This window comes from Ixodes scapularis, unplaced genomic scaffold (genome assembly GCF_016920785.2).
Source record: "Ixodes scapularis isolate PalLabHiFi unplaced genomic scaffold, ASM1692078v2 PGA_scaffold5__190_contigs__length_132052651, whole genome shotgun sequence".
Classification (NCBI taxonomy): domain Eukaryota; kingdom Metazoa; phylum Arthropoda; class Arachnida; order Ixodida; family Ixodidae; genus Ixodes; species Ixodes scapularis.
In genome coordinates, this window is record NW_024609880.1 from 31,684,359 (window position 1) to 31,710,081 (window position 25,723).

A 25,723-nucleotide genomic window follows, 5' to 3' on the forward strand; every position below is an offset into this window, starting at 1 on the left:
TGGCGCAACAAACTCGTTGCAGGACCAAATCATCTACTCGAGCGGTGTGCGTCGCTATGCAAACGCAGTCCAACACGAAGCATAAAAAACGGCAGATTTAAGACAACAATCCGGAGACCATTATTCAATTAAAACAACGTAATTTTGTTGAAAACGCCCGCTGCTTCTTACTCACGGTATGTGTCGGGATACTTCCACAGTCTGAAACGGAACGAAGGAAGATTTACTTTTAAAAACGCTCGCTGCGTCCTCCCGGACCAGCTGGACCGGATCAGCTGACGACGACGGGACTGTACCCGTTGAACCTCCACCACGCAACAAACAATTTGCGCTCCGTGTTAAAAGCGTGGTTCAAACAGACCCGGAATACAAAGCACCGCACCACACACGACGAATGTTTCAGCACTTTTTCGCATCGCCGGGTTGCACCAAACAGAACGAGATCGCCGAAGTCAACGCCGCGCTGTCGTGAACATTGGCTTGTGGTTGCGAACTCGTGAACCCTGTGACTCCCTTCGCTTTCAAAGCACACACGACGATTACGAATGCTACTTTCCGTCTTCCAGGAACATCACAGGGGCACTTCTCCGGTCACGTCTTCACTATGTGCTCGCAAACTCCGAAGCTCTATGCGAAGCTTCTCGCGTCCCGTCAAACCAAAACAGTAGCGGCGCCATGCGTACTTGCCAGATTTTCTCCGGTCAAACAAAAACAACGAAAGCCAACCGGCGCTTGCTTCCAGCGTACATCGGCGTTGCGCTTGCGCCGTGGCCAGATCGCTTGCAGTTGAAGGTTGAAGCAAAAACGAAACCAACTGCAATGTCACGTGTTCACATCGAGGACACGCTTTTTATATCCATTTTAACTGTTTGGAACGAATAATTAGACCCATGACTTTATTCGTGGTGTCTAAGAAACTGTTATCAGGACCCCTAAACTAAATACAAACATGGGCGACATGAGGGAAGCCGCATTGCCATCGACCAGATGGCGGCGAGCACCGTAAGCGCAGGTTTCGCCAACGTCCTGCGACATGGCGCAATTGCTTTTGGTGCATATCTGTCTCCGAGACATGTTTCTTTCCGCGGCATTTGTCTCGACGGTCCTTTCTAAGTGTGTCCCCAAGCATTCCGGTGCTTCGATAGCCGGCAATGCCGCGGTCGTCGCCGGGGGCGATGCGTGTTATCGAGGTCGGCTACACGGTTATGCGTGTATGACCGAACCAAAACACGTTTTTTACAACCTCGCATGATTTCTGAACGAATTATCCGTTACTCATCGTGTAAATTTATGGTAATTTGTGTAAGTAGCGTGTTTTTCACCCCAAATATTCGCCAAATACACGGGACTTGCTAACAGTGTAGCTTCAACTGTTTATAATTCAGGAAAACACGGGCACAAATGCTTTAAGACATGGCGCCACTCGACCAATGGCCTGCCCTTAGGCTGTTTGCAAGAACTGGGCCTCTTTATCCGCCAGATCAATCGAAGCCAAGCTGACGCACCGATCCCCGTAACTCTTTCTCAGCTCTGCCTCCATGATTTCTCGTACCGTTTTATCCTTGTGATGATCGTGCATGACTTGAAATCAGATTTGCGTCCACAGTCATGACAGTGCATCGACAAATGGCCATCCCGTTGCCCCCTCACTTGCATGTTGCGTTCGCGTAATCTATCGTTGACACGCCTTCCCGTCTGTCCCACGTATTTCCTGCTGCACATCAGCGGGATCTGATAGACTTCTGCTTCTGCGCATGCTACAAACGGGCTGCGATGTTTCTTCAGGCAGCCTACCGGGCGTTTGCGGAAAAGGTCCGTCAGTTTGCACATCTTGGCCAGTTTTTCCGGTGTCAGGAAAGCCGCCTTAGCGTTGACGCGGTTTGCTACCTTCTTAATATTGTGTGCGGTTTCGCGATTTTTGTTTGTTTCGGGTTGTGTCGTGCTCTGGACTGTCTTCTAGTCATAGCTTCTTTAAAACCCTTTCGGCAACAAACACCACGAGAGACTCGGGAACACCGGCCGCCATCAAGCGTCCCAACTGGTCATTAGGGCTTGAAGGTATCTCACGTCTACACGACCTTCTTAGGGCATTCATAAAGCATAAATTTACAATTATTCTCTTAACGAGTTTCGAGTGGGAGGAGTTGAAAGATAACTGGGGCTCATTGGCGCTGGAGAGGAGGTGTCAACGAGAGATTACGCGAAACACAACCGAGAAGCGAGTGGGCAGCTGGATAGCCATTCGCCGATGCACTATCGTGACTGTGGACGCAAACCTAAGTTCAAGCCATGCACAATCATCACAAGGATAAAATGGCACGGGAAATCACAGAGGCAGACCTGACAAAAAAATTAAAGGATCAGGGCGTCAGCGTGGCTTCGATTGATCTGGCGGACAAAGAGACCCAGTTCTTGCGAACAGGGACGGGGCAGGGCATTGATGAGTGACGCGACGGCGCAGAGTATTTTTACCGCTGTTTTTCTTAAACAGTTGAAGATAGCGCATCGTGTTGTCCTGTTCTTCCTTCTCGTCCGTGTCTAAAAATGCCACCATATTCTCAAAGCATCTCCTTAACTCGTCCGAGTGATGTGATATCGTGCGTGCGTGCGATATCATATCATTTCCCCCAAGCGTTTTTGGCATGTCTGATTTGAACATGGACGAATATGACCCCTTTTTGCCAGTGAGGTGTTCGCGGTAGAAGGAAAAGAAAGGCCATGCTCTGACTCCGCCATTTAGTTAGTCTAGCTTGAAAAGGCGGCAGCTCTCCGCTTCTCCACTTCACATTCTTTCCGCTGGGTGGTGTTGCTTCCTCTGGAGTTGCGAATAGGAAGGATATAGAATTTGAGTGATCATCATATACTTCCATTTACCTAGAAGGCAATCTCCGATACAATTGACGAGTTGATCGATTGGTATATGCGTGACTCAAGAAATAAAACCATCGCCACCCTCACTCTGCGCACATATCAGTATATGACAAGGCATACGAGGCATACCGCGCGTGGCAATTTTTTTTTCTACCATTAGAACAAATAAATTAAGAGAAGTTTTACTTAACCGATATACTTCGTTTCTGTTAAGTCCGACGCAGCCGACGCTACGAGGTTAAAAGTCCAACCAAACAGCGTCAATAGCGCCAAGCCCCGAGGCCTTTGATGTTTATGATTGGTTTAACGATGATAGAACACGCACGGTAACATGACGCTGTCTGATTGTCCCGTGAGCTCATAGCGTCGGCTGCGTCTGGACTTAAGAAGTATACCAGAGTACACTTTACGCAAATCTGGAGCAACTACTCTCCCACAAGGCCCTCGGGAGAACCATTCTCTGCAATGCATACGGTGAATGACGAGACGTCATTCGCAGAGCTCTACGCGTAGGTTGCACGACTGGCTTTCCGAGGCACTTTGCGGAAGAGTAGTATTTCTTAGAGCGTAGGCGCGTAGAACAGTTTCTTCCTGCCTTGGCCATGTACTGGTATCCTGGGACCCGGTGCATTCCCTGGGGCCACCAGAGCTTGGGGTTGGTCACGCCGAATGTCCCCGAGCAGCCTTGTCGCACGAGCACGGGCCACCCTTGGTCGTCCAGCAGGGTCAGACGACAGTTCACCTTGGGGTCGGGCGGCAGCACGTCGATGTCATACTTCACGCTCGCTGCGTTTTCGTAGAGACAAATCAATGATATCAATGTAGCTCGCGTAACTAGAACCATATGTGTCACAGGGCTTTCGGCCCTCGGGGTTTATGACCCTTTTGACTGTCTTGACTATAAGATTATAGAGAAGGCATAAATTGAGACGCGTACAGGAGCTCTTCTACGGTACCACCGATTCGGGCACTTTAGGTGTGCTTTGGCAGCTCTAAACTCACCTCATTCTATGTACCTTCTTGAATGAGTGGTGCTGCTTGAAAGGTAATATAACCATCTTTTAGAGCGCAGCTCTTAGGCGCCCGTTTCCGGCTTGAGCGGCGTCGCCGTCGGCGTCGGCGTAACCAAGGTCACCCCAAGGTCACGTGACCCTGGGGGTCACGTGACCTTGGGGTCACCTAGGGGGTGACCTGGGAGGGGTCACCCCAATGTCACGTGACCCTTCCCAAGGTCACTCCAAGGTCACGTGACCCCCAGGTCACCCTAAAGTCACGTGACCCCCGAGGTCACGTCGTTACCCCAAGGCCACATGACCCCCTCCCAAAGTCAGGTGACCCCTTCTAAGGTCACGTGACCGCCCCCCAAAGTCACGTGACCCCCGAGATCACGTGGCCCCCCCTCCCCGAGATCACGTGACCCCGCTCCCTCCCGAAGTCACGCGACACCCCCCCCCCCCCCCCCCGAGGTCACGTGACCCCCTCCCCCGAGGTCAGGTGACCCCCCCGGAGCATATTAAAGAATGAGGGGACGAGGAAAAGAAGGAGGAGGAGGAGGGGTCTACCCTCCCCTCAGTACCCTTCTTTCCTCCTCAAGAGCTGCACTCCAATTTGGCATTACAGGGAGTTTTAAACGGCGTTCATTTTTAGAGCGCAGCTCTTAGGCGCCCGTTTCCGGCTTGAGCGACGTCGCCGTCGGCGTAACCAAGGTCACCCCAAGGTCACGTGACCCCTCCCAAGGCCACGTGAACCCCAAGGTCACGTTACCCCTTCCAAGGTCACCTCAAGGTCACGCGACCCCCAAGGTCACACGACCCCCCGAGAGCACGTGGCCCCCCTTCCCGAGGTCACGCCCCTTCCCCCCCGAAGTCACGCGACACCCCCCCCCCCCCCCGGAGGTCACGTGACCCCCTCCCCCCCCGATGTCAAGTGATTCCCCCGGAGCATATTAAAGAATGAGGGGAGGAGGAGGAGAAGGAGGAGGAGGAGGGGTCTACCCTCCCCTCAATACCCTTCCCTCCTCCTCCTCAAGAGCTGCGCTCCAATTCGGCCTTACAGGGAGTTGTAAACGGCTAACTTTTTTAGGATATAACTTTTGTTTTAGGCAGGGTGTCGAACCGGAACCGAACCGAACCGAAAACCGGAACCGAACCGGTATTTTTTCCGGAACTGAACCCGAACCCGAACCGTTATATTGTTATCGCGATGAACCCGAACCGGAACTGAACCGGAAAAAAATAACGGTTACCGGCTCATGTCAAAACGGTTCGGCCACGCGCTGTTGACAATGAATGTGCTATCAATGCCATTTGTTTTTTAAGTGCCGTCAACTGACACACACCTCGCTTACATATTTTTCTTCTCCACTCATTCTTAGGAATATAAACGCTGCATCCATGAATCTTGACATAGGAACCAGTATTGCGCTGGTCGCGGCTTGCACGGAAGAAAGAAAATTGGAAGGCTGTGCAAAAAAAAAAAAAAAAAAGGATCGCGTCACGGGATTTTATTTTCCTACAATCTCGTAAATCGTAAATGTTGCTGTGTGCTCATTTCATAACACGTTTCTAGAACACGCGAGTTCTTGAAGCTTGCTTCCATCGGAATGAGAAAAGAAAAGGTTGTGGAGTTTGATAATAATGCATCCGGTTTCGTATAGGCACTTAGAAGCTAACATATTTGTGAGACAGCGAACTCTTATATTTTAATATTAATCCTATTACGTCCTTCTGGCGTTGCGTTCGGTGAAGTGTTTTTCACATTCCGTATCTTGTTTAATGAAAACTTCTTTAAGGGTCTAATCTGAGTTACCGAAGGCTAGTTCAAACAAAGAAAGCTGTATTTTCTCCCCACTGTTCCTTCAATTGCTTACACGCCGAGGTGGCGGGATAGTTAGCGAGTTCTACTTGTAAGTGGGTTCGTAAGGAGGTCGCGGGTTTTACAGCTGCTGCGTCGGACCCAATTAGATGAAGTCCGAATGCGTAAACGTCGGAGTGGTAACCTTTGAGTGCACATAAAGAAACCATTCCTGGTAGAAATCCCTGAGCCTTACACTACGATGTATCCCGTTTCGTATGTGCTGATTTCAGATGTTTTATCTGTAATTTATTTTGATGTTGCAATTTGTCATTTATAATTTCCGAACCGGTTCGCGAACCGGTTCAGCGCCCCGAACCGGTTCGCGGATCGAACTAATCGAACCGGAACTGAACCGGAACAAAATAAATTTACCTAAACCTGAACCGTAACCGAACCCGTATTTTTTTCGGTTCGACACACTGGTTTTAGGTTGTTTGTGGATAATTATAGCGTCGTCAATAGGGAGGCGCGAACTTGTGAAGGGGCCATTAAAGGTAACCCAATTTCAATGGTTTAGTTTTGTTAAGAAGATATGAAAGAAAATGTTGAGGAGGGTTTTGTATTACTTCGTTTCGTACAGCACCCCATATATTGCCCGAAAATCACATATTTTCAGCACGGATATCTTTTTGGTTATATACACTAGACTTCCAAAGGTTTTTCACGCACAGGTTTTGAAATTTTGGTAAAGTCGAACTCCGGAGGTATTTGAAGAAGCGAGTGGACGAGGGCTTTTTTTATTTAGATAAAACGTAGATAATCTAAAATAATAAAAAAAAACAAAAAACGTTTCCATGCTTCGTGGTGACACCTCCGTACATAATTATCAATAAGTTTCAATTGTGTTTTTAATGTATTCTTATAGAGCACATGAGAAACTAAATTGAAACTAATTGATCATTCTTGTAAGGGCCTCGTGGGAGGCCGAGAAACTGCTGATTCCTAAAGTTCGAAAAATCGTCGAGGGCGGTGCTGACACATCTATCATCATCCTTGTCAATGTTTGTTTAGCTCGGCAAGTCGAAATGCATGCAAGGTTTATTGATGAATGAATGCTTCAGGTCGTGGCGTCTGATTAATAAATTAAATGCATTAATATTAGTATTTATTGATGTTAATTATAGTTCCTACAAAAGGAACAGAAACTATTATGCTTGAATTTATTAAAAATGACCGCCTCTGCACGTGGTGAATGATGTTGATTGGGGCGAACTCCGGTGGTGCTGATGATACTGATTTTTTTCATAGATAGTACTGATGATGCTGATTATTTTTTTATTGCTCATTGGTAGTGCTGAGTGCCGGGGGTTGCGTTTCGACTTCATTATTACTGCTTTATGGTCGGCGAAATGCAGAGCCAGTGGTTCTTCTAGCGGATCAGCTTGGATCCGCTAGAAGCCGTGGGAACGCATCTCCACCGCTTAAAGGGTACTGAATCGAAACTTAAAATATACAGGGAACACATAGAGATAAGTCAAATGGAATCAGATAAACCTGTAATTGATAATCGCATGGTCATATTTCAAGCGGATGGCTGTATTTTTTGTTCTAAATGCCTGGATTTCGGCGAGCGCTTCAAAATCAGCCGTCGAAGAGCGGGATGCATGTCGGGAGATCCGGCGCGGTCTTGACGTTATCATGCCTCGGAGGACCAAGCGTACCGTAGTTATGAGTCTTGCCACTTGGTGGTGTCAGCGTGTTACAATCTCGCATAGTCGAAGTACCCGAGGGCTGTAGTAGCATATTGCGGAGCCGGCAGAGCGGCTTCAAGTGAATGGTTGCCGACCAACGCGACGAGAGCGGTGGGTAGATGACATTAATAAGGACGAAGATGCCGCCACGACGCTACATCACCAGGGCACGATGGCCGAGAAGCGATTCTGCCTAGAGTCGTATTTGTACGACCCATCTCTCTTGTCTTCATCGTCAGCAACAGGTAACAGAGCTTATTCACAAAACGATCTTACAGCAAAACCGAAGAAATGTACCGTATTCACGAAGCGAAATTATCGCAAGTTTTTTGCACGCTACGATGAGATCCTACGACCACGCCTACGACAGCTACAAAGCTTTACGCACTTTTTGTGATCAAATTTACATCGCCAGCCACATCGCACGCTTACGTCGTCGCGACGACCAACATGCATATCTATGTGCTCTCTGTGCGCGTCCCAACGAGAGAAAAGAAGAAAAAAAAGTAATTGAAACTGAACGCCGCGGCGGAGACAAACGCAAGAACCATCGATACCTGAAAAAGCTACAGCGACAGGGACCCACCGACCAAGCGACCACCGAAGGCGCTAGGCTTAGCAAAACACTTCGACGATCCGGGGCAAGACCATCTGCGCACGACCGGCTGGCTTGATGAATGGAATAGGCCCACGCGACATTTGTGGACCCTCCTATGAATAGTTTGATCTCTGACCTCTAATTTGGGGTAAGAAGGTCAGTCTTTCCCCTCGTCGTCCCTAGCTTGTTTTCAGGTGCAGCGGTGACCAACGTTTTGTCGAAAAAGGAGACACTCCTATAAATTCTATCTCCTTTTTTTGTGTGTGTTATAGAGCTCAAATAAACGCCATATGAATTGCCTTCGCAACATGGGTACGTACACTTTCGTTTAGATGTCCATTTTATTTCGACATGATACGCCAACACATGTCGAGTTAAAGCAGTTTTTGGGAGCGACTCAATGCCAGTCCAATCTTTCTCTGCCGAGCGTCTCGTCAGCATCGAGTGGCGATTGTCTAGAGGCCCAGCGGTTCATAAAATCGGTTGTAAAAGTCCGTTCCCGAAGCGGCTACCAAGAACGCTGACACTCTTTTACTCCAAACGTATCTTCCTGGACGTTGGCTCTCTCTCGCATCCCCGAAAATCGCCGCAGGGATTTGTTTACATGCGCGCCGCTTTGCAGAGCCGTACGGGCCGTCTCCTTTTAGCAACGGTGGTAGTTGTGTTGACTTCTTAGCAATCGAGTTCGTTATCAGTTGCGGTCGACGAAGGCAGCTATCTCGTAATCAGCGGTGGGCATGCGGGCCAGTTTTAAACAGGCATTTCGTAGCGTGAATATTGCGTCGCACGTACACAATCTCCAAACCACCTCAAAGAAGCGTTGCCGGACAGACCACCCGGTACTAAAACGAACGGTGGCCAACTCTGCTGTTGCTTTCTTCACCAAAGCGCCTCGGTACTACGTTCAGGCCTAAGTAATGCCTATGAGTGACCGCACTTCCCGTTGTGGCGCTGCTCTTACGGGCATGTTGTCGTCACGACATTCCATCGAAGCTTCACAGACATCCACGATGTGGTTTTTGGTTATCGTTTTATTCAGTTTAAAATCCGTTTTCTCGCGTTATCCTACGGAATATTGGTATTGGTGAAGTCCTATTTTAACCCTCTTTATGTTCAAGCAAAGAGATGGGCCCTAGAAAGAGAATGTGTGGTATGGATCCTGGTTAAATACGCAGTTGAGCATTCCACCGCAGCGCCCTCTCGTCTATAAACGTCGAGCCAATGCCTGCAAAGTTTAACGCGATATATACGTATGTGATTGCAGCGTCCTCTCCTGTATAGACGTTGAGCAGCTACATGCAACATTTCATCCATGACATCCCCAGCTCTTGAGTTACTACCACATCTCAGAGCCCCCTATCGTCCCGCAGTCGTGGCCGAGTGGTTAAGGCGCTGGACTAGAAATCCATTGGGGTTTTTCCTCACTGGTTCAAATCCCGTCGACTGCGCAAACATTTTTCTTTTTTTAAGAAGACAGATGGGATGGCAATCGATGTGAGCACGGACGCCGGACACGGCTAGACCCTAAGGAGCTTCGCCTCGCCCCTAAAACAATACAATGATGTCAACCTGCTGTAAGTCACGACCACAGTCACGAGCAGATTGCGGGAGCAGCGTGTAGGAACAGACTGCACGAGAAACACTCAAAAAGTCTCGTCGCTTCGTCGACTTCATTTCTTGAGAGTAGCAGTGTATGCCGAATTTTCTTAACCACCAACCCGGCCAACTCAGCGAATGCGCTTTCACAGTTTTGGTTTATCATGCTGGGCAAGATAGGAAGGTGTGGAGATCGCTTGCTTGCAGTGGCCGAGAGCGGTCCCAAACTTCATGCCTCATGTGTCACTATTACCGTGGTACCACCCCTAAACTGGCAGCAGCACGGCAGCTGCAAAGATTAGGTAATTTTGCGAAAATTGGTTTGTAAATAAAGCGGAACAAGCAATAAAACGTAAAAAAAAGTTATAACGACTCGTGGGGCACGAGTCGTTGTAACTTTTTTTTACGTTGGTAGTGCTGAGTTCCGGGTTACTTAGGGCTAAAAATACATCTACAGAGTGGGACAGAATGCCCCATATGCCCATTTTTGTTACAACTTTTATTTAATACTAGCTTTCGAATACAATCCGGCGGAGCTTGCTTCCAGCATACAGATTATACTGTGATTTATCAAACTGAAAGACCTTCCTGCCGTTCTCATCTTCTCCAACCGACCACTTAAATGATATTTAGGTCGCAAATGTAAACAGTGCCGTTAAAGCTACGGACGCGTGAACCTAGCACACTGAAATGCTTTTTTTTTTTTTTTTTCGCACGAGAGCTTGCGCATGTAAGACACTTTCTAAAGTCAGGTACTACAGACACTGTACATCCTTAAGGGCGTAAAAGAAACGCTGGTTCGTAGATTTATACATCCATGACTTCATTCTTTCAGCAACCTTATTTTAACCTACTACACACATTTTAATCATAAAATAAGGTGCCGTTGCACTGAAAGCCATTTATCTTGTAGGTTGTAAAAACGGCGTGAGAAAGGGTGCTGCGGTGAAGTGAGGCAACCTTTTTTACAGGGGAACTGTTAAAGGGGCACTGACTTATCAAAATCATATCTTTTTTTTTTTTTTGATTATCCGAAACGATTGAAAACGATGCCGGGACATTACCCTCAAAATTCGAAACTTGGGAATTCAGTATTTGTGAAGTAAAAAAAAAACCCTTTGCAAATGCTGAATTCGAAGTTTCCGCGCGATCCGCGCCGGTGCGTTGACGTCAAATGTTGCGGAGTCCTGAGAGTCGACTTTCTTTCACGACTCCGAGCTGTTGTCACCGCGACCCGACGCGAGGAGGAAAGGAGCGGGAGACAGTGTGTTGAGGCTATTGTTCTTTCCTAACGTTTTGCTTTTATCCTGTTTAGCGTTGTATTTCTGAAGGAATAAGTGCGCCACTAAGGAGGCGTCAAGCTGTTGGTGGGTCACTGAAAATAAGAATAAACATAAACATAAGGGCGCCATTGGACCGAGAAAACCCGGTCTTATTCCGTGCGAGCGGTGCCGCCTGCCCATGCAGGCGGCATGTTTTCCGAGGGAGGATACAATTCCAGAAGGCGACATCACACCGGACTCCGATTTTTGGTATTTCGAGAAAAGCCGTAGCGCGTTCACAATTGCATTAAAAGCATGTTTTACGATTACCGTTATTAAATGTTATAGAAATATCGCCCACAAAGCTTTTAAATTTCATGATTTTTGACGTCACGATTCAAAAGAAGCGAGGAGGCGAGGAGCGGGAGAGGAAAACGCCAAAAATAAAAAGGCGCGCGCGCGCGCGCGGGGGTATCTTTTTTTTCGCAATGCGGTTTATTTTTTTTTTTGTGCGTGTGTATGACTACAACTTGCATCGTTTTAGACAATAAAAAAATACGACCAGTCCCGATGATCGTGTCCACCGCAAAGAAATAAAGACACTGAACTCTAAACACCTACGGCCATCCATGAACGACGGCGACAAGCAACGTATCTGGTTGCCGCCGTCGCTCATAGATGGCGGCAGCCTTTCCACTCTGGCTTGCCGAATTGCGGCCGGCCATTACTTTCAATAGACCTTATTCAGATTCGCGCGCCATCTATCGGACGTGGCGCCAACCTTCCTTCCGACGCCATCTTTGAGGCGACTTGCAAAGCGCTGTGGCCGTTTGCGGCGCGTGAAAGCGACGCGCAGCGACCGCACGACTTCGCTGTTCCGCTATCGCTATCAACGAGGAAATAAAATGAAAAACAACCGATGTAAAGATTCGAATCGTATTGTTTTCTTTTCAAGTTAAAACTATTATAGCCAACGTTTTAATAGCCGTAGCGCTTTCCTGCACTATTCATGCTCCTAAAAAGAGCACCCGCGCGTTAGTGCTGCGTGCTTTTACAAGGCTCTTAAACTTTTTATTAATATATGACACTTTACACAATGGCATGAAGGGCTCATGATATTTGCATGTAACAATAGCGAGTATCTATTATTTTATGTGATTTTTTGGGAGCTCGATGTTGGCTAGCATTGTAGATTCGCTTGCGCAGAGGAACGGCGAGGTTCAGTCAACATCACTCAGATACACTGGTTTGAAATTATTTTTTTTTCTATTTCTCACTCAAGTAGGCCCTTTACATCCGATTGAAGGCTGATGCAAAGTGCAGAGGAGCTAGGCAACACAACAACTTCGTTTAACACATAAATGATAAAGACAACGGTGCTAAAAAGCAAAAGTGAACACTCGCTTACTTTACGCTGTATTAATATTATCACGCGACTCTCATATTTCGAGAAACATTTTCGAGATGTAGACGAAAGCATAGAAGCGGGCTCTTCTCGACTGCTAACCTGGACCTGTTGGCGAGTTCAACAGTCGCGCTTGCTCGCTTCCCAACAGATCGGGTTCGCGCTGCGGGAGAAGCTTTTTGATTTGGAGCCAATACTGCAAGCAGCCCCTTTTATGAGCACTGGTCATATTCTATTGCGAGTAAGCATGAAATTTAACTCTATTTGACCGCGCTACCAGGAGGAGCACATTAAACTGTCGCTCACATTTATTAATGCATTTTCTCTCAAGGGGCCAAGGAGCATATATGCGCAAGTACTGAATTTATTTGTTAGCATTATTATGATGATTACAAAAGGAAAATGTTTGAAATTTCTGTCAAATCGCTTTTTTTTTTTCATACGTTATATTCCGCATACTTGCATTGCGGCGACACGCTGGTCATTTCCTTTTACACTTTTGTGCCTCGCATACGTGAGCATGCTAGTGTAGATCTTCAGCCTAGTTTTTCTTTTTTTTTTTTGCCTGCAATAAAAGATACTACCATCGTAAATTAGTGCTGTATCGCACGCACTCTTTATAATGATGTTTTGAGCTATCATTTGATGTTCTCCCCAAGAAACTAAATAAAAATCGATGTAATAAATTTATTTTTATGTATTTTTTTTGTGTGTGTGTGTGGAATCATATCTTCTATATTCCTAAGGTTAAGACAACGGGAACCAATTAAGATTTAATGTTCAACGCCGCAATCATAGAATTCTGCAATTCGGGTCTGCACACGCTGGGTCAATGCGCACTGGGTGAAGAACTGCTCGCATTATTTAGACCCGCAGCCGCAAATGCTAAATAAAACAAACCGTCACACAGTAGCTGACGGCTCTGCTAAATATATCATACAAATCGTCTTTGTGCGAACAGGCATAATCGGCTGATCAGGCAACTTAACGCACGATCCTGAAACAAGAGCGTGAGTCGGCCTGCTCTGGTTCTGTAATGAAGCTCATTTCTATAAAAAGAGATTCTTAGTGAAACAGCTGAAAACAAACTTGAGCTCAATATTCGCTAGTTTTTCTCGAACAACTAATACCATCAATATACAAAAGAAAAAAAAAAAAAAAAAAAAACGCAGGAGCATGCACGAACGCAACGCGGAGAGAGGGGTTCGTAATGCGGCGGGCGGCGCGAGGCGAAGCCTCAAAGATGGCACCGAACCTCTGATAGTACCCGTGGCCGCCGAGAGATGGCGCTAATAATGAATAAGGCCAGGGGTGCCGGTTATCGCCTTTGCTGTTTATGTTGTATCTGAGAGGATTGGAGGATAGACTAGAGAAGAGTGGGCTTGGGTTCAACCTTTCTTACAGTAAGCTAGGTCAAAAAATTCAGCAATCCTTACCGGGATTGATGTATGCGGATGATATTGTACTAATGGCTAACAACAGGACAGAGTTGCAGGAATTAATGAGCATCCGTGGTAGGGAAGGAGAGGAATTAGGTTTAGAATTCAGTAGCGAAAAATCGGCAGTCATGATTTTTAACGAGGATGAAGTTGAGAGGCTGAAGATACAGAATATTACAGTTGAGAGAGCTAGTAAATACAAGTATCTAGGAGTATGGATAAGTGATGGTGCAGAATATCTCAGAGACCATGAAAAGTATATAATAGGTAAGGGCAACAGAAATGCAGCTGTAATGAAAAATAGAGCACTTTGGAATTACAACAGGTATGAGGTGGTGAGAGAGATTTGGAAAGGGGTCATGGTGCCTGGCTTGACTTTTGGAAACGCAGTGCTATGCATGAAATCCGAAGTGCATGCGAGACTAGAAATAAAACAGCGCGGAGTAGGTAGACTGGCTTTGGGGGCACATTGCAAAACGCCAAACCAGGGAGTACAAGGAGACATGGGATGGGCATCATTTGAGAGCAGGGAAGCGGTGAGCAAGGTAGAATTTGAGGATAGGTTGAGGCAAATGGACGGGGAGCAATGGGCACGAAAGGTTTTCAGCTATTTATACATGAGGAGTGTAGACACAAAGTGGAGACAGCGCACTAGGAAATTAAGAGGAAAGTTTTTGGGCTATAGCGAAGATACGGAAGAGCAAGTCTCAGTTAAGAAGAAAGTTAAGGCCACAGAAAGAGATTGGTGGCTAGAGGGAATGCAGACAAAGACGGCTCTGGAAAGCTATAGATTAAACAAAAGAGTTATTGCCAAAGAAAGCATTTATGACAATTCTAGGGGAAGCTCATTGCTGTTTGAGGCAAGAACGGGTGTTCTGTGAACCAGAACATACAGAGTGAAGTACCAGGAAATTGATACAGTGTGCACTGCTTGTGGAGAGGAGGACGAGACGGCTGAACACTTGATACTCTACTGTAAAGGGCTTCACCCTATGCCTACCGAAGACAACATAGATTTAATGAAGTCATTGGGTTTTAGAGACAGCGAAGGGAGAGTGGATTTCAAGACTGTAGAGATTACCAAGCAAAGATTAAGTGAATGGTGGCAGAAATCGAGAGAAAACTAGGTATTTTCTTATCCACTGATGGCAAGGGGGTTTCATAACCTCACTTTCTTTGCACTGCGGAGTGAATATAGATTTCACTTTTAAATATTCTAAGCTTAAATGGTAAAACAAAATGTCTAGGTGGCGTAAGCTACCGCCCGATCCAAAGGGCTCAGCCGTATTCATCCATCCATCCATCCAGCCTATTGTACAGCTCCGCTGGTCTTCCTTCTTCACCAGAGTGGAAAGGCTGAAAGTGTTTTATTTTTTTATTTTAGATACTATTAAAAAAAAAGAGTATTGCCCGTACTAATACCTTTTACTTGGAGATGCATTCCTGGAACGAAGATATATTATATGTTACACGAAATATTGACAACAAAGCAACATACGTGTAACCTTTGTAATCTTGGAGATGGTCAGCTGCGAATTAGTATCTTTCAATTGTCGAGTGCATAAGGCGATGGAGAAGTCACCAGGGTCATGGTTCCTCTCTCGTGCGTGATTAATTACGTCCGCATTTGATTTTCGTACGTGCGTAACAACTGCAGGAGGTGCATATTGCTTGTAAACTTGCTGCTCCTAAAAAGAAATTCCTTGCATGATGCTCACATTGTTTGCACCCAATGTTTAGAGTGTCCGTAGCATCCTAAGGGTATTGCGTAACACCGGTGCCTGCCCTGGAGCACCCACACCCATGCTCAAGCTTATACTGCCTTCTTAAAAAGTCACCAACTATTATTAGTTTGGAGACAAGCACTCGATGGGGACGCTCATATATAGTCATTGATTCCTGGGAAAGTATACCTTCCCCGCCTGCTAGCAAGACATGAACAGATGCTAACATACATACGACCAAGACCTTGCCAAGCGATTGACTTAGCGGTATTTGTTGCCATGGCAATCGCTATTTCGGTCCTTTCGAAGCTGCGAAAGGATCATTCTGAACCAGCCGTGCCCAAGATCGAGAAAAAAACCTTCCTCGCCAGTGTAAGCTTCCTTGGCACTGTATAGGGTGTCCCCGGAAAAAAATGTACAGGGTTTTTTTCACCGGAAAAATAAACTACGCAATGCCGAACACTCATACTCCGTCCAAAGGTAGCGCTAGAGGTCCGAACAAGATGCAACATAGGTGCTTTACCTAACTATATCGCACTCCAAGTCAACTGTAAGAGTTATGAAAAATGTGTGCGCCGCGAAATTGTTTAAAAGTTCCGATGTTCTTCCTTTGCTCGCAGTATCGCCATGAAATAGCAAGGGAGAATGATAAAGTTATCAGTATGTTGCAACCGCAATTATCTCACCCTGTTCTCATTTTTGAACTTACCGTTGTTGTTTTTTCACTCGGCACACATACCGCTTAGGCGGGCACACGGCATAAAGTTTGCAAGTGAATACGTCACGTGGGGACGGATAAGTGAACTAGAACCGCGTGCCGCAAATTTCTGGCCATCCGGAGTGTACGACCACCCGCTCGACCAAAGCTCAAAAACAAGCGCTCGCGCCGATGCATTTTTCAGTACTGCATGGAACTATATTCCGTTTCACCTGATGTTGTACCGCAGACAGGGCTAAAAGCGCGAGCTCATAGCGTTGGGAGCTACTCTTAACGCACGAGAGCTTGTGCCGCCGAGATGTGCCCTAGAGCAATTGAGCTCGCGCTTGTAGCCTTTCCTGCGGTACATCATATAGGTGAAACAGAGTATATACTCCGTTCATTCGTAAGCTGACAGTACGCCAAAGCCACAGGCACGAGATCGCAGCCTTGAGACGTTGCACTCATGCTTCAAAGGCCCGTAAAAAAGAGCTTTCCTTACCTCCGAATCTCCCAGCGGAGGTAAATAGGGAGTTTTCGTAGACCGCGTTTCCCCCTCCGCTAAGCCCTCCGCAACGAAGCCGCTGCTGCACCTGCGCGCCGATAGCTTTGACTGTAGAGTTCCGGGTATCGTAGTCGGTTGCGGAGAGCGCTGCGGGACGGCGAAAACGATCTACGAAAACGCCCTATTGACAATGTGCACCGCTAGATTTGTGCGCACACTTCCAGGGATCATTTCCGGTCGCAGTAAGATAGTGGGATGGCGGGTGGGATTGCAGCTTTCGCTGCCTTGTCAGCTTACAAGTGGACGGAGTGCGCCTACATTTTGTTTTCTCTTAAATACAGCATTTTTTGTTTGACAAGGACTACCATAATGCGGGCGTATGAAAAATGGGAAGTAGTGTTGCACAACATTTTTGAAGACATCGAAATTGTTTCTATTGTTTACTTGATAAGTAAAACTAACGTGAAGTAATTAGTAACGTAACGAGCAAAGTAATTCATTGCTTTTCAGGGAAAGTAATCTGTAACGGTAATCCGTTACATTTGAGGCAAGCTATTTGTATTTGTAATCGATTATGTTGTTCGCGTCACGGGCACACGTCTGTTTATCCGTAATTCATTGCTTTTCAGCGAAAGTAATTTGTAACGGTAATCCGTTACACGGGCTATGGTCGGCGACCACAGCCCGTGTAGAGTTGCACACGTACCGCTGCTGTTTGAGACTTTCGTCGTCACCAGCGTGATGTCCCGGATGTAGTGCTTCGGCGTGGTGAACAGGGCCACGCTCCGGTGGATGCCCGCGTAGTTGAAGAAGTCGAACGGCACGTTCTGCTTCTGGTAGCCCGGAGGGTATCTGTAATCACCGGACCACCTTTTTAAATAGTGCGCGCCGTCTTGTAGCTGCTGCGCCATGATCCTCCGAGTGCGCCATTGTTTGTGCAGGTGGTACCCGTGAGCTTGTATTGGACGCGAGGGTTGCGTCAGCGTTCGGCGAGGGCTCGGATCAAACCACAAGCTTCGTTCTCGATGGATGGATGGATATTAATGGCTATACCCTTTGTAACGGGCGGTACCTTGCGCCACCTAGCCTAACTCAATGCCGACAACCAAGGTGGCTCGATGAACCTTTGAAAAGGGTATAATACTCGCTCGAAAGCAACTGGGGCAGTTCGATCTTCGTAACCCTCTCTGCCCTTTTGTGAAACACACGCCACTCGATCGCCAGGCAGGCGGCGCCAGGTGTGACGTATTGGGCGCATATATATATATATATATATATATATATATATATATATATATATATATAGTTTTTTTTTTTTTTGCCGAATTATGAAGTCTGGAGTGAACAATTGTAGCTTTTAAGGCGAAAAAATTGTTTTGTTTTGAATGCACGCAGGAAAAAGGAAGCGTCTGATATTTCGTTCGAGTTGCTACTGGGAAAGTCACACCTGTGGACGATGTGACCTGAAAGTGGAAACAGTTCATTTTAGTGTATAACCGGTGATATACACTAAAATTATATAGTTATGATAATGTAAATAAACGGGTGAGGTGCTTCCGATTTTAACTATATATATCTAGTCAGCCGGCAGCACAGGTTCACAACGTGCTTTGCGTTTAGAACCCCAAAACAACCTTACATAGGTTACAATAATAGTCGACTTCATGTCGGCCATTTTGTTTGACGTTTCTGTCGCCACAATTGAACGCTACAAGACGAAGCTTCCTAGGAATATTTTACACACTACGTTTTATCAGCCCAATTCAACGAGTTAACGACATGTGATGAACCGTCACTAAATTTCGCGGAAAAATTGATGTCACGTGACGTCAATTCTTTTTCGCAAAATTTAGCGAAGGTGTAGCAGTATTTTTTCTGTTCTATATTGTAAAATGTGCACTTTTCATTTTAAATTTTAAACAAAATGTTTACTTTTGTAGCCTTAAAAAATAGCAAGAAAATCTGGTCCGACACAAACTGATATATAAGAATAAAAGACAATGTCAGGTCGTCCCCAATTTATTAATCACAATAAAAACTCAAACTAACTGTTGACGGCCAGACAAAATTACCTCGATGTGAAGGACAGAAAAAAAAAGACTTTTATTTTAGATCTTGCCCGTATACAGTTCGGTTTAAGGTAACTATAGTTTTATGCGACTACTAAGGGTCGGTTGCACCAACGTCGCTTAGCGCAAAGCGGAGCTTAGCCGGGAACTTAAGCTTAGTTTCGGTTTCGTTCGGTTGCACCAAACTCGCTTATCGCTAAACCTAGCACTAAACTACGCTTAACTTAAGGCTGCGGTCCCACGGCGGCCATGACATATGACGCTTTCAGCACGTTTTCGAAATGCGATCGTGGCGTGTTCAAGCTTGCTAAAATTATGTGTTATATATCATCTTGTAGTGTACAACATTATCTTTTATCTGATGTAGGATTTGTTTTCCTAGTGCAAAAAGCTAATTCAGAGGGCACCCGCGAACATTGACCTTTTCGGCAAAACATGGTTTCGTAGTACAGTGGTACAGGGTGCACTATTGAAGCAATTTCTTTCTAATTTTAGAATGTTATAGAAGAAGAGTGCGTTCATTGTCAACGGAGGCCCTTTTTTCGTTTTTTATTTTATTTTGACAGATATTTACTTTAGAAAAATTGACTTTGCGGAAGCACTTCAGTCGCGAAGTTTTGGGCGCCTACTCGGTCATTTTATTTGAAACTTTTTACATCAGTTTGTAATTATGGTCGAAAGAGTTACGCTAAATTTCATTGTAATATAGCTTAAACTTTTTTCGGAATGCTCACGTGAAAAGTGACAAAAACCGTTAATTTTGGCAAACTTCATTTGGTAGTACAGTGGTACAGCGCTTAGGGATTGGCACACATGAATAAAATTGTAGGCCCGCAAAGAAAAACATATTCTGCTTTGCAAAGCGAGGCTCTTTTTCTAAATTTCACTTTTGATTTTCCATAAAAAAAGTTTGAATATAGGTGAAATCACGTATTTGTTGATAGCCAAAGACGAGTATTTTGACCCCTTTTGGCAGACATTTAGGCCGATATTTTTAGTATTAAATGGAGATTACTGTTCCAGGTCCTGATTATTAGCCCACATTTTCACTAATCGAGCCTATTTATTAAAAAGAATCATAAAACACACAGAAAACACAAATTGGATGTCTGGTTGCGCCCTCTATGTGGCAGTGGCTGAAATGTGACTACGCGAGGTTCAGGAAACTGCCGAGGATGGCGCTGATTCCAGCTGTGGTTGCCAGCTTCGGAAACTGGTTGTACACTTGGCTTCTTCCGTTTCTTGCAAAATAACGTGCTGGAAAACTTGGTCGAAACTCGTGAGGTCCTTTATAACACGGTACTTTCTGCTAATATAGCTTTTAGGAAGAATTTCAGTCGCTTTCATATTGTTAAACGATTTTTTTTTATGCGAGGCTCCACCGGTTTAGTTTGCTGAATAAATTGTTCACGGAATCGATATCAAAGTTTCAAATTACCGAAATGCCAAAATCGCCAGTTCTGCGTAGATACGCAGCGTGACGCACGTGCTTCTGGTGCGTGTGCACGTACGCGTTTGCTGCGTAGTTCTTCGGTTGCTGCGAGTTTTCGCGTATTTATTGTGCACTGCTTACCTCCGTCTGCTTCGCATCTCATCCTTGTAACTACCCCTGCTCTGTTTGCCTAGAGTGAAGTTTGTGTCTGTCTTTTCGTTCGCTGACTAAGCTCGTGTCGGTGTCCTTCCTACTGGCTGCTGTTCGTGTTTGCGTACCGTGTGTGTCGCTTTGATTACTAGGTCCCCTGCTTATGGGGTGGAGCAAGCGGTGGGCGTCGCGCCAGGGGTGGGTCGTGATTGGGGAAACAGCTTAGCAGCCGACGCCGACTTCGGCGCGTTTCTTCTGCGCACGCGCGTACTGTCATTGATATCGCTACTTCGCGCCGTGACGATGCGCTGATCTACAGGCCGGTCGGCGCTCGCGTGATATTGTTGAAAATTCTCGAGCGTGTATTTACGTTTCGAAAGCCATAATAGAATTAAAGTGGACATTTGGCCGGCAGCCGGCATACCGTGGCTCTGAAAACAGATTGCTAGGAGTGCCCTCTCATTCGCTGGTTCCACGCTGGGTGCGCGCAGTCCGTGCTTCTGGCCTCCCCGGCCGCCCAAATGCGTTTTTCTGATGCTTGTTTTGTTTTCAGTAAACAGACAATAGATTCCAGCTGGTATTCTCCTTTATAATCTTCACTCTTGACAACTCTTTAGTGTTGGAAGGAACTCCGTCAAATTTGACGATAATGCATGTGTAAGTACAACTGGAACCTCATAGTTGCAAGAATACTTTTCCTGGATTGTCTGCATTAGAGTGCCTCCATGTGCGCTTCGCGCACGTGAAGGCTCCCTAGTCTGCACCTTTCTGATAATATGATCGGTCTCCATAAATTGCACTTCCCCGCTTCGGGAGCACGGCCAGCGATGGTTCTCTGTCGGTCATCGAACCTCACACACGTGAAGCGTTGTCAAAGCTGTGATATACCGGGCGTTTTATTATTCTGTTTTGTTTTGTTTTGTTTTTTTTTTGCTGAAAGAAATTATACTTTTGGTATTCCCGGGGATAACATTATCGGCTGCGGCGGACGTAAAGGAACGAGCGTAAATTGACAGTTAGTGGCCTAATAAACTAATATTTGCCATTTGCGAACGCTGGAGAGGGGGCGACCTCCTCTCATCCGTTCGCTCCGCTGAAGTGGAACAGGGTGGGAGGAGCTCCCACTTCGTTCTTGACCTGTCACCGACTACAGTTGCGAATTCCACTTGTCATTTTGGAGCGATGACGAGATAGAGCTGAGTCATGTATTGCGTTCTCTGAGATGAAGAACGCAATGCGCGCGGAGTTGCTCCACGTATGCACCAGTCACCAGTAAAAACGACCTGTCCTCCGAGGAGGTCGAGCGAGACGCCGGCTGACATGGGGGTCGGTCACCTCACCGTCACCACCGTCTACCGTGCCTTCAAAAACACGGGGCGCAATATGTTTCTGCAGTACTATAACAAAAAATTGAACTAACAAGGTGCAAACTTTCATTTTTTTCCTAAGTGTGGTTTGCAGGGCTGAACCGAATACAAAAACGATACGCCGTGCTGGGATGACGTCGACTACAATGGTACACGATCATAACAAGAGCACAAATCCTGCCACGTTATTTTGCTACAGTGATAAGAGCATATATATCTTTGTCCGCGATGCGGCAACAGAGACATTATTTCCAAATTAGAGTTCGAAGTTAGCCTTCGATGCTAGCACTGACCAACTCACTTCACTCACAGGGTGAAAACGTGAAACTTTGTATCATTCGGACAGAGATCGAAAAATAACACGCACCGCTTCAACTTGGACACCCCAAAATAATTAACTGTAGTGGATCGCACGCAAAAGCTTCGCGCAGGCAATAAAATTGCCGGTCAGAAGTACGGTTCCGCAAACAAAATCAACATATGAGTCATCAAATTATGAAGAAAAACCAGGTGTGAACGTGCCAAAAATATTCGACAATTATTGTTGTCAATATTTGTTTTTCTATCCACGTGCTTATGTCGCAGTGGAAAGCCGTGAAACTCCCTATAAAATTATTTTGGGCAGTGTTTCCGACGGTGCTCGCTCGATCGTAAAATGTCGCTTTGTTGCTACTTTGGCGAATCAAACAAGGAAGCCACGTTCACCTACAATGCCCTGTCCACAAGAAAGGAAATCGAAATTTTCGCTTCGTTTTCTTTTTTTTTTTATATTCTTCTCTTCTGCACGATATAGGGTATGAATTATTATCCTTCCCTGTACTCTCGCTGCGACGAACAGTCCGATAAACGAGTCACCCTATGACAAAGATGGGGGTCCCGAAAATCTCCTAAAATCGTGTTTGTTCTCAGAGACACATCCGTGTGTAAGAAAAACCGCGGCCCTCTCCACGAAGTACGGACATATTTGATAAATAGCGTTGACTTGAGGTTGAACTTTTCATTTGCTTTGTAAACACAAGCGTGACGTCACGTGCGCATCCCACGCGACCCGACTGAAGTCTGAACTGGTGTACTATGTGTGGACAATAGGGCGTTATTTTGACTTCCCGGCCGCGACGACCTTGGCGAGGGAGGACAGATGGGGGTCCCGAAAATCCTAGAATCGTGGTTTGTTCGCAGGGACTCACACATCCGTGTGTAACAAAAAACGCGGCCCTCTCCACGAAGCTTACACAGGCATTGTTGTGTGACTACTGAAGATGCCTCCCGCAAGGGAGGCGAAACTGGTCAGAACTTCAGCTTGGGCGAGTTGGTTATTCATGATTCATGGAGGCGTTTATTCATGGAGGCGAAACGTGTAGTGAAATTGTTTTTTCCTGTTCTGTGAAGTCGGTGCTTTTATTTTAATTATGTTACCAGTCGGCCTGTGTGACCAGTGCTCATTTGAAGAATCGCCTTTGTCTTTTTTGAACCCTAACAAAAACACCCTCATAACATTTTTTTTTTTACTGTTTGGCTACGTTGGCATAGCCTATAATCGACATAATTTTTGCGAAAGCCTACTTTTATTTTATAATTATCTGTAACCATTTCTAATTGAAGAAATGACAAGTATAATAATTATATTATGATTTCATATCAAAATTCGACGAACCGGGAGATGCGAAATTCGGTGAAACAGCTTTTCAAAAAAATATCCGGTGCCCGAAACTTGCTTATATTAAAATGTATCACATGTGTATGTGTTCTAATACAGAAGATGAGTGCAATGTGGAAACTGAATGGCCTCACAAACAATTGTCAACGAGTTGGAATTTTTGATGAATTACCCTTTGTCGAGTCATCCTACTACCGATTGGCCTCTTCAATCAATTGCCCGTCGACAAATATTGTTGTTGGTTTATTTGCCATCTGCTGTAAGGGGAGAGTGCGGGGCTCGTCAAGCCGACATCTGCCAGCATTTTCATCACGCCTCCAGCGCCTGTACCGACTGACGCCGACGAGTTGGCCTAGAAATAAATACCCACGGACTATGGTAACCGGACAAAAGCTCACCGGACAAAAGCTCACCGGACAGAAGCTCACCGGACGAAAGCTCACCGGACAAAAGCTCACCCGTTTTTTCACAGACCCGGACAAAAGCTCACCTCATTTTTTTTTTCGCTACCCGGGCGAAACACGGGCTGAAATAAAATGCGGACGCGATGGACATTGCACCATTTTTAAAACATGTTTTAGAGAACGGGCACGTTTTATTGAAGCACGGTTTAGAGAAAGCAGAGCCTCAGTTTAGAGATATGTCGTTTATCCGAAAAGGGGACGCTATTTAAAAAAAAAAAAAAAAGGCTTTTCTACTTTGCGCGTATATCACTGATGCGCGTGTGAACCCAAGACCCCTGCTGCGCTCCCGCCGCTTCGCGGCGACAGTCTGCGGCGGCTCATCACAGCGAATTTTAGCGAATTTTAGAAAAAAGACGATAAGCCTCCTTTTTGCGAATTCGACCGCCGCCTCGCGGTGGCCGAATTTGCTAAAAGGAGGCTCATTGCCTTTTTCTCTAAACTTGGTTTCTGTATAAGACCAACATGAAAATTTCTTCTGGTGAGCTTTTGTCCGGGTCTGGTAAAAAATGGGTGAGCTTTTGTCCGGTGAGCTCTTGTCCGGTGAGCTTCTGTCCGGTGAGCTTTTGTCCGGTGAGCTTTTGTCCGGGATTCTATACTATAGCCGCTAAATATCTCTACGCGAACATGATTTGTTTTCAAAGGGGCACCCGCCTGTCGGTGCTTCTTTGAATTATACATACGTCACGGTCAAAACGTTCCGCAGCTAATGAGTGAAGGCCGACCAACCTATTTTGTCCAAATGTCCGTGTATAGGAGATGAGAATGCCACTGCGTCAAAGGCAAGACGTGTGCGAGCGTCGCTGAAAATAGAGACCACTATCGATGTTTTAGTATACATGGTTTCATTCTTAGTCAGAGCGCAAACAGAGGTTAGATGTCACGAAAACACATACACAAAGACAAAAAGCACTTTATCACGGCGCATTGTATGAGTTGTTATATTAGTGGGTGGAATCACCCAAACAAAGATAGTGAACGCCGTGGCGTTTAGGTGTTGAGCTGTTGGTGATGCTTGATCGGCGCAATGTGTCAGTCGAGCTCCAACTGAGGATGATATGAGGCGGGGCAGCTCTGTGGTTTTACTTGTTGTGTTGCATAGTTAATTTCGGCCGTCAGCAAATAGTGAAAAATATCTATCTACCTATCTCTCTCTCTCTCTCTCTCTCTCTCTATATATATATATATATATATATATATATATATATATATATATATACAAAGGCAAAAATGCGTACTGTCAGAGTTACTAATTCGAAGTTTACTACGACGTTTCGAGCGGGGACCACTCTTCCTCACCTAATGAAGAACGGTCCCCGCTCGAAACGTCGGAATAAACTTCGAATTAATAACTCCGACAGTACGCATTTTTGACTTTATATATATATATATATATATTACTAATACAATGTCTGGACATTTACACTTACCAAGTAACCATTTTCAGCTGTGATTTGAGACTGTGTTGCGCTTATCCCGCTCTTATTTATTTATTTTTTGTTTCTCTTGTTTCTGGCCTTTTTAGTATAGGCTTCCACCAGCTCGCTTGCGCGTGAACTCTAATTTCAAGTGAAACAAGTTTGTAAATTAGGGCGACACTATATAGGTTTGAAATCCTATACCAATTTTATTGCCATTTGGTGAGCCACGTACGAATTTTGAAATATATCTTTTCATCCAAATAATCGATTAGTAAATCGAATAGCGATTCGGACGAATTTACTACGGCGGGAAGAACGAATTTGCAAATCTCATGGCAATTAGGAAATTTCAGCCATCCTTGGTTTCCGATTGGTCGCGCTCAGTAGCGGCTCCCTCCGCACAGAGTAGCCTCGAGTCAGAATTCGCGGAGTCTCTACTGACCGGCCAAAAAAGTGCGGCGCTTCAACTGCTCCCGCCCAGACGACTTGATGTATTTGTATACGCCCATGACATCGGCCGCG

General features: G+C 45.8%; 1 protein-coding gene across 2 annotated transcripts in view; it reads right to left on the reverse strand.

Moving 5' to 3' along the window:
- LOC8042692 (beta-glucuronidase) overlaps window positions 1–25,723 on the reverse strand; it is an 80,572-nt gene that overhangs the window by 24,689 nt on the left and 30,160 nt on the right. For both annotated transcript variants that reach the window (XM_029984713.4, XM_029984714.4), the window contains exons 4-5: window positions 17,351–17,496; window positions 3,467–3,657 (exon numbers count right to left, since the gene is read on the reverse strand). In XM_029984713.4, the coding sequence (XP_029840573.2) occupies window positions 3,467–3,657; window positions 17,351–17,496 (337 nt within the window). The remainder of the gene's footprint in view (window positions 1–3,466; window positions 3,658–17,350; window positions 17,497–25,723) is intronic.